Below are 10,000 nucleotides of genomic sequence, written 5' to 3'. Positions count from 1 at the left end.
GTCAAAAAATCGTAGCTTTCATAGTAAAAAAAAAAAGAAAAATTTCACTATGAATATATTAGTAATAATAATTATAATAATAATACACATTTATACAGCGCTCATTCTCGTGTAAAATAGAAGCTCTGGGCACTTTACAATATAAATTATCAATTTTGAGTGAAAAATAAAATGCAATGCAATGAATTCACGATTCATAGCGTCAATAAAAGCAAATACAGTAAAGATGTGTCTTGAGATTCTTTTTAAAGGCAGGTAAAGACTTACACTCCCTTACACCACGTGGTAGTTCATTCCAAATCTTGGGGCCAAAACAAGCAAACGATCTATCACCAACTTTTGCTCTTGATCGTTTTTCCAAAATTTTCGTTTGGTCATTACATGATCTTAAAGTGTAATTTTCAAATTTACACATGACCACGTGAATAGCAAGACAAATCAATTATTTGCCCTCGGCATAATCAAAATATTCTCACGAAGAGTGAAAATAGAGAGGCTTCGTATGGGAACAAAACAGACAATGGGCGTTTTCGGTACAAACCCGTCGTCAGCACAACAATACACACATTAACGTGGAAAACAAATAAAATAAAATATAAACTGCATTATATTTTATTTTATTTGTTTTCCACGTTAATGTGTGTATTGTTATGCTGACGAAGGGTTTGTACCCGAAACGTCCATTGTCTGTTTTGTTCCCATACGAAGCCTCTCCATTTTCACTCTTTCGTTAGTATTTTACGACCACCGGCTTCTGGCAGCCCCTACCGTTTCTACAAAAATACTCTCAAAAGTCCTCAATACAGTTTCTAAGTACCCGGACTCTCCTTTTCAACCGATTTAAACGGTATTTTTTTTTTCCGAAACCCACCGAAATCCGCCGAATCCCAACACTATCCGACAACGTTATGGGAAGTAGGCAGCAGCAGTGGGGAGTGAACTTGGGATTCAGTGCATAGTCGCACTACTAGAAATTAATATCTAATGGTTTGGGGATAAATCATGATTTTTGCACATACGATAATATGTAAAATCCTTCATTACTATTCACTGTGTCGACACATCCCCCCCCCCTTCCCCCACGTGAAACGAAAGGGTGAAGATATCATGCAATCCAATACGTATAATGGAAGGTCACGGTCCTTGATTAACAACAAGATATGATTAAAGAACATGGCAATCATTTATTTATTCAGTCATTCATTCACTTCACTCACTCATTTATTCATTCATTCATTCATTCTTTCTTTCATTCACTAATTCATTCATTCATTCACATTACTCACTCACTCACTCATTCATTCATTCATTCATTCATTCATTCAATCATTTATTCATTCATTCACTCATTCATTCAATCATTCCTTAAATCATTCATCTATTCATCTAATCATACAATCATCAATCATTTATTCATGCACTCCTTTATTTGATAATTCATTCATTCATTCATTCATTCGTTCATTCACAGTCATTCACTCATTCATTCACTCATTCATTCATTCATTCATTCACTCACTCATTCCTTCATGCATTCATTCATCATTAATTCATGCATGCATTCATTCCATCTTTCATTCATTAACTCATTCATTCATTCTTTATTTATTCATTCATGCACTCATTCATTCTTTCATTCATTCATTCATTCATTCATTCATTCATTCATTCATTCATTCAGTCAAACGTACATATTGAAATGAACTCGATCTATTCGCCACCCATACCTTTATGTTTCCATTTGTTTATCCCTTTACAGTCGGCGTTCAACTTTATTCTAATGTAAAATCAGTGAGAGAGAGAGAGAGAGAGAGAGAGAGAGAGAGAGAGAGAGAGAGAGAGAGAGAGAGATAAAGAGACTGAGAGACAATGAGAGAGAGAGAGAGAGAAGGATTGAGAGTAGAGAGAGAAAGAAGTGAGAGAGAGAGAGAGAGTGTGTGTGTGGTGGTGAGAGAGGAGAGATAGAAAGAGAGTGAGAGAGAAGAGAGGGTGAGAGAGAGTGAGAGAGAAGAGGAGAGAGATGAGAGAGAGAGAGAGAGAGAGAGAGAGAGAGAGAGAGAGAGAGAGTATATTTACGTGGTCTCCTGGTATGACACTAGCGAGTCCTGCTCTGAGCGACGCATACTTGAGTCCTTGAATAAGGGTCTTTACTCACATTTTCTCACCGTATCCAGGTGTAAAAAGAGTACCTAGCTGTTAACAACGTTGTCTCTGTCCGGAAAAAATATACCCCTGTAATATCACCTAACAGACGTCAAGCCTCGTCCTACGTGTTAAGTGTTGCTGTTGGCTTGGACGCCCCTTGTAAAGTGCTTTGAGCATGTTTAGTGAATATTGCACTGTAGATAGAACGTTGACGTCACTATAGAGCTACTCTCACCCGGTCAGGCGGAGTTGTCGGACCAGTAAGGTCGCGGGTTCGAGCCCCCATCGCCGCGAAATAATTTTATTATATCATAACTGTATGATGCCGAGGTGATAAGTGCCATTAAAAAAACAAGTCAACATTTATATAGCGCAATATCCACTAAACGTGCTCAAAGAGCTTTGCAAGGGGTCTCTGACCAACAGCAACACTTAACATGTAGGACGGGACATGCCGCCTGGTAATCATTTTACACCTGAGTACGGTGAGAGAACGTGAGTAAAGAGCCTATTCCAAGGACTCAAACTATGCGCAGAACAAGGCTCGAATCCAGAACCTTCCGACCGATCCGAAAGCGAATGTCATTCCATAAGACCACACTGCTGCACAGTGAAAAAAGCTAACTTAGAATTAAGACCACAAGAAATACAAGCTTTTAGTCTTTTGCAACGTAAGATATTGTGTTTATTATCCACCTTAGGGAATAGACGGAGGGGGTTGTGTGTGTGTGTGTTGGGGGGGGGGGGGGGGGGGGGGGGGGGGGGACGAAGGGCCGAGAGGTTCAGGCATTGCACTGTGACTCGGAAGGTCCCGGTTTCGAGCCCTGCTTCAAGCTCTTTTGTTTTTGTACCTTTTGGCAATGAATGAATTAATTAATAAATGAATGATTTATTGAATGAATGAAAGAATAAATAAGTGCATGAATGACCAAATGAATGAATGAATGATTGGCTGAATGAGCTTTGTGTTTAGTCATTTTAATGCATGCCACGTCTGTAAACGAATTTCCATTTTTTTTTTTTGATAAGTTAAATTATAGTATTATAATTATTTATTATTATTATATATTATTATTATTATTATTATTATTATTATTTATTATTATTATTATTATATTATTATTATTATTATTATTATTATTATTATTCATCCCTAATCTGCTCATTTTGGACAACATGGGTGATTCCGGTTGACATGGGACATCCTGTTTGATAAATTATCTACATATATTCCTTCATGGAATGCCTAGGCGACGGGATCTTATGGTGCTGTTGCGAAACGGCTTGATTTTTATTTAAAAAAAAAAAATTAAATAAATAGACATGAACCCGACATTTCATCTAATTGAGGCTATAATTAAAAACAAAATCCCAGCACATTGTTCATGCCGACGTCATACCGTTTTGAGATGGAGAGTCACAATTTAGAAATTAAAATATAGTGAGAAATCAAACATTTTGAGTATTGGATTGCTCTAAGAAATAGTATTTATATATTTTTGACGAAAAAAAACTAACTGTTTCGGTGCGTCCTATACACGTCATCAGCCAACTATGACCCCAAAAAAAAAAAAAACAAAAAAAAAAAAAAAAGGAAAAAAATGTTGTGCGTAGGAGGCACAGAACTATAGAGCGTTTATATAGCGCAATATCCACTAAACGCACCCAAAGCGCTTTACAAAGGGTCTCTGACAGCAACAGCAACACGTAACATTTAGAACGAGACATGACGCCTGTTAGGCGATATTTCATTTTTTTAATCGTCAGATACAACGATGTTTACTAGTTATTCCCTTTACACCTGAGTACGGTGAGAGAACGTGAGTAAAGAGCCTTTTCCAAGGACTCCACTATGCGCCGAGCGATAATCCAAAGTTGAATGTAATTTATGTTTTTGATGTTTTTGTTTTTGAGGGTTTTACGGCGCTTACAACACATTAAGGTCATATCAGCGACAGTAAAAAGGAAGAAAATGGGATAGTAAAAAGTTCTAGAATTACAATTAAAGCATCCAAGAAAAGGTAAGACAAAGGGGAATTTGTTCAAATAGGGAACAGATGTATATTCCAAGAGCACACTATGGCTTATTTATTCAATATCTAGCTTATTGTTTATCCCGATATGTGACCCCTCCTCTCAAAACGGTATTATTTCGTGATGATTAAGAAGCTGAAAATGATAGTTATAGCCATAAATATCATGCTTAAGTTGAGTTTATATTCTTTATATAGAAGAAGAAATATCGTATTTTAGTGTGCTAAATACCAACGTTTCTTATTTTTGACCAGTTTAACTATAATTTGACTTTTTAGCATCTGGTCCATCCCGACTTAATACCGTTTTGAGACGAGGAGTCACATATAATACCCCATTGGCAACTGTTGGCCACATGTTATGCGTATCTTCTTCAATTTTTCTTTTTTAAATCATTTACTATTTTTCTTTACTTTTTCTTTCAATGATGCCATTTGATACGACTGAATGCACACCTGGCCTGCGTGACAATGATATGGTGTTGAACTCTGATAAAAAACAGTAACACATTATAAATGTTTGGCCAGAAAACTCTTTGACAATTATATTATCATACTTCCTTCAATCGAGTAAATTAACTGTGACCGTTAAAAAAAATGATCTCAAACAAACCTAAGACTTCCACGAAGACTGCCCAAGAAGTCCTAGGTTTGAGAGTAGTTTTTGACGAGCTGAGAATAAATTTTAATCCATGAATTTTTTGAAGGACGAGTTTTCTGGCCAAAGTCTTTTAAAAACGTGTTTTTTGTTTGTTTGTTTGTTTGTTTGTTTTTTTTTTTTTTTTTGGGGGGGGGGGGGGGGTTGGGAGGGGGGGGGGGGGGGGGGTTAAAACTGCGACGGTTCTAGTGCTCTTTCAGGCGGAAATTCATTGAATCTGATCTCATCGCGCGACAGCAGTTTGTTTTCTGTTGCTTTCATGACGCTGTATGCGTGCAGTCAAGAACTATATAACAGGCCTTGGTGCAGTCATTAAATGTTGTTATGATAATGTTATTATTATCATTATTTTGTCATCGGAGAATCCGTCAAATTAACATTGCTTTTAATCATGGAATAGGTAGTATATAATAACAATTTTATATTAAAAGTGCATATAATAACAATTTTATATTAAAAGTGCAAATACTAAGGAATCGTATTATGAGAACAACGTGTGTTCAGTTTCTGTTCTTGGTGGAAGCATCGATGGAAAATTATTGCTTAGATTTTTTGTTTCGTGTTGATATGGTCCATACATATTTTTGTTTCTCAAATGAGCATCCAGGTAAGTAGGTATTTATAACTGTTATACAGTTTTGATTTCTTTGTTTCGATAGATTGGTTACGAACATGCATATTTCCAACAGCATTATATGGATGTGTATCATGGATAATCACAACCCCCCCCCCCCCCCCCCCCCCCCCCCCCAAAAAAAAAAAAAAAAACCCCAAAAACCCCCCCCCCCAAAAAAAAAAAAAAAACAAAAACGATGAGAGTAAAATTAATGCATTTGAAATAAAATGCTACATGAAAATTCTCCACATTCTCTGGACAGAGAAAGGAAACTAACAAGAATATGACAGAGTCCCTGGGCATTGGGGAGCCATATTATATGTGTAAAATGTATCCGTAGGGTAGCAAGTTTTTGCTATTGTTCGTATCACGCTATAAAAACTTTGATAAATCCCGGCTCCATGGGCCTAATAGCTATGGAAGACTACTTGAAAAAAGGGATAGTTGATGTGATTGATATTCTATAAATTATTGATAAATCAATAATATTGATCGATGACATTGGAACGGAATTGGATCAATTGATGGCAAACGTGACGTCAATGATGACATGAATGATGACGATGCTGGAGTAGCTGACCTACTTATTTTGTATATTAATGAAAGGTGCATGCATAGTAGGACTAACAATCACAGTGACAGCCAGAGCACGAATACATTATAATAATGTCATATGTATCGACCTTAGAGAATGGAAAATGAAATAATATCTATTCTCTAGATCGAATGAAGTTGACGTCACTCGGGTAATTGTTATTGTTTTTTTTTGTCACCCACGTTTATGAGTAATTGGATTCAATAGTCTGATGTCATGTCGCTCAGCAACGGCGGCCATCGTGGTTCTAAACAAAGAAAATCTGTACTTTTTATTCTTCATGCTGGCTAGAACTTTTCATATGTCTAGTGATCAGAATGTGTAAAAGTCAAAACTTGATCAGATTTATAATGTTTTTTTTCCCCTTTGGATACGCTTTTATGCTCGTCGGAGAAATATTTCATAAGGGCGTCCGCCATTGTTCCGATAGTTTAGAACCAGTTGCTAAGTTACTATGCGTCATTACGAGGGAAGTGACGTCACGACTGTTAAAGGCTATTCTCACTTAACTGTATTATCCAGACTATAAAAGTTTATGGTTACACAGAGTTTTGTGTGTTGGACCGTTATACTTCCGGATGGCAATGTTGCGGGCTTCTTAGCCAATCGCATACTATCTATACATTATAATACTCTTAATTTAAGACTCGCCAGCTTATTTCGCCAATGTCTTTACAGTTAGTTGTACTTTGATTGACTTTTGATTATCTTGTGTAAGGTCGTGTATGGAAACAGTGCCAGAAAAAAAATCTAGAAGAAAAATAGAAATCAAATTTTAAAAAATACATTAAAAAAACAAAAAACAAACAAACAAAAAAAAAAACATCAAAAAAAGAACCAGCCTGTCTCGGGCTGTCGATTCGGGCTGATTTTTTTTTGAAGAGCATTTTTTTTCTTCTCGTATTTCTTCTTCTTTATGCTTTGTTTGTCTGCCACAGTTTCATACATACACATCTTTTCATAGTTTTATTTTATACCAGACAGTGCCTGTTCCCCAATATGTGACCCCTCGCCTCAAAATGGCATTATGTCGGAATGATTAATATGCTGAATATGGAGTTCATGGCCTGAAATATCAGCCTTGCAATGAATTTGTTTGTTTTATTGAAGAGAATGAATGTAGTATCTAAGAATGCTAAATAGCAATAGTTCAATTTTTTAAAACCAATTTAGCTTTAATTCGGATTTTTATTATCTGGTTCATCCCGACATAATACTATTTTGAAACGATGGGCCACATATTATATCGTTTTGTATAGCTGCTGTAGAGTTTATCTTGCCCTCGTGATAACATGGGGAGATCGATCAGATGATACGATTATGCATGTTCGCCTATTGATCTATTCAATTCATTATTATGGCTATCTATTCTCGTCCTTCGATCAAAAGGTATGTTATGTTGACATGGCATTCAACGTTAAATCGACCTGAAATAAATTGAATAAATCTTAGACAATCGCATATCTACTACCTATTTAAAAAATATGCCTTTTTCGCCACGACATCATAAGATATCGTCGCCTAGGCATTCCACGAAGGAATGTAGAAAACTCATCAAACAAGATGGCTGATGTCAACAGGAATCATCCATGTTGTCCAAGTGAGCAAATTGGGGGTTATTAATCTTGCTCAAGGAAAAAAAAAGTGCCTGAATCGGGGCTCGAACCCGGGTCCTTCCGGGTCACAGAGCAATCCTTAACCACTCGGCCACTTCGCCCCCCCCCCCCCCCCCCCATCTACTACCTATAGAAGAAACAAATGTGTTGGTCTACAAGAAAATGAAAATAAAGGTGAGACTCACAATAATACCAGCTCTCATTCCAATGATTAAATTACATATACTAGGCTGGTAGAAGCTGTTGACTGTAAAAAGTAATAAAAAATAATGAATATAACAGCTTCAAAAAAAAGGAACAAAATACCAAACACGGACCGTTTCGGGCTCAAAACCCTTTTTCAGCCAACAACAAAAAACGGCAATAAAGACATAAATACATTACCGTCAATTGGGGCTACTTAGGCCACCCGGGGTAACTTAGACCACTTACTAAAAACAAGATTGCTTATTTTAAAAGATAAATTACATGTGGATTTTATCTTTTAAATAATTAGAACCCAATAAATCTAATAAGCACTCATGGATTTAACTTCCCAAAAAGCAACCTTATTTATTCTACTCGGTGGCCTAAGTAACCCCGGATGGCCTAAGTAACACCGGTTGACGGCACTAAATTCCAGATAGACGACAGATATCATATCTCTATAGTCTATCAGGAATTTTTTTGTAATGTATTTATGTCTTTATTGTTTTTTTGTTGTTGGCTGAAGAAGGGTTTTGAGCCCGAAACTATCCGTGTTTGGTATTTTCTTATTTTTTTTGAAGCTGTTATATTCATTTTTGTTTATTCCATTCTAATGATTGGGCACTGTGAAGTGGAGGTAGATCTGGGTGTTTACCTTATACACAGTTCGAAGATGACGTCACTTAGGTCTTTGTTATTGTTTTTTGCCATCCGCTTTTATGAGTAATACTCACTGAACTGTATTAACCATTCTATAAACGTTCATGGATACACATAGTTTTGTGTGTTGGTCCGTTATACTTCCGGATGGCAATGTTGTGAGCTTCTTAGCCAAGCGCATACTATCTATACATAGTCAATATTTGAATACAGTAGCTCTCTATTTTATTCTTGACCAGTTCGGCTTCAGAAAATGGAAAAGTCATGTGACGTCACGACCCATCTCCACGCGATCAGAGATCGTCCAGTCCTTGTACACAGACGTGAACAAACAGTCCGTCGAAGGTATGGTGCCCAAACGTTACAATGAATTACTTATTTATCTGTCTTATCTCGACTCTCTTTTTCCTCTCTTATAACTTCGTTATTCTCACTTATCTCTCTCTCTCTCTCTATCTCTCTCTCTCTCTCTCTCTCTCTCTCTCTCTCCCCTCTATTACCCTCCCACTCCTCCTTAGTCCAGCTTCATTTTCCTCTTACAATCCCTTCCTCCTCCTCTCCCCGCCTACCTCTTACAGCATAGAATGACAAAATTTTGGCTCGAATTTCTAAACTTCATGAACATTGATAAGTCATTAAAACTTATTGAAAATGAAAGTTGACAACAGATTGCATAATTTCAAGGATTGTGAAGTGATAACTAGTCATTGTGAGGGGAAATAGGATTCAATAGTCTGATGTCACGTCGCCCAGCAACGAGCAGCTTGGTTCTTAACAAAGAAAATCGGTACTTTTTATTCTCCATGCTGGCTAGAACTTTTTCACGTGTCATGTGATCAGAATGTATAAAAGTCAAAACATGATCAGATTTATATTATGTTTTTTCTCCTCTGGACACACTTTTATGCTCCTTGGAGAAATATTTCATTAGGTCGTCCGCCATTGTTCCGATAGTTTAGAACCAGTTGCTAAGTTACTATGCGTCATTACGAGGGAAGTGACGTCACGACTGTTGAAGGCTATTGTTGACCTGTAAAGTTAACTACGACGACTACTATTTGTATCTTCTAAAAACTACGAATTTTTAAATATTCGAGTTGGCAGGTCTGCTCTTTTCACTCTTTTCTTCTCCTTATTCTATTTATTTTTTGTCATCATCTTTTTCATCTATCACAACCAAAAACAACATCGAAACAACAAATACAACCGGAACTATAACTACCAAATTTTTTTTAATGTCTCCCCCCCCCCCCTTCCAGAGTACGAAGTGCACATATTTGCAGGTCTGATGACCGAACGCCATTAAGGGCTTGTTTTACCGTTGTTGTAATTTATGGACGACATTTTCCGTTGGTTTGATAGTATTTTCATTACACCAACGAGTCCATAACAATTTGGGTTATCAGACCTGCAAATAAGTACACGTCGATACAGTACCATGTTAGAAATATTTCTTACACGATCTCACATTAGTTAGTTACAATCTTGGCT

At 36.7% G+C, this 10,000-nt stretch overlaps 1 protein-coding gene across 9 annotated transcripts in view; it reads left to right on the top strand.

The window, feature by feature from the left end:
- Window positions 1-10,000, top strand: part of LOC144970476 (Ca(2+)/H(+) antiporter-like) — a 188,173-nt gene that overhangs the window by 145,140 nt on the left and 33,033 nt on the right. For 7 of the 9 annotated variants that reach the window (XR_013644967.1, XM_078910164.1, XM_078910169.1 and 4 more), the window contains one exon: window positions 8,749-8,854. Coding sequence is in view for 7 of the 9 variants with exons in the window: in XM_078910164.1 (XP_078766290.1) it covers window positions 8,749-8,854 (106 nt within the window). In the remaining 2 variants the exon portion in view is untranslated. Of the gene's footprint in view, window positions 1-5,034; window positions 5,444-8,748; window positions 8,855-10,000 lie in introns of those variants that run through there. The other 2 variants (XM_078910170.1, XR_013644968.1) reach the window with 2 other exon arrangements.

The sequence above is a fragment of the Berghia stephanieae genome, chromosome 4 (assembly GCF_034508935.2).
Source record: "Berghia stephanieae isolate SIO BIC M18660-M18661 chromosome 4, UCSD_Bste_1.3, whole genome shotgun sequence".
In the NCBI taxonomy this organism is placed as follows: domain Eukaryota; kingdom Metazoa; phylum Mollusca; class Gastropoda; order Nudibranchia; family Aeolidiidae; genus Berghia; species Berghia stephanieae.
The sequence above is the reverse complement of the archived record's forward strand: the minus strand, read 5'-3'. Positions and strand labels throughout refer to the sequence as shown.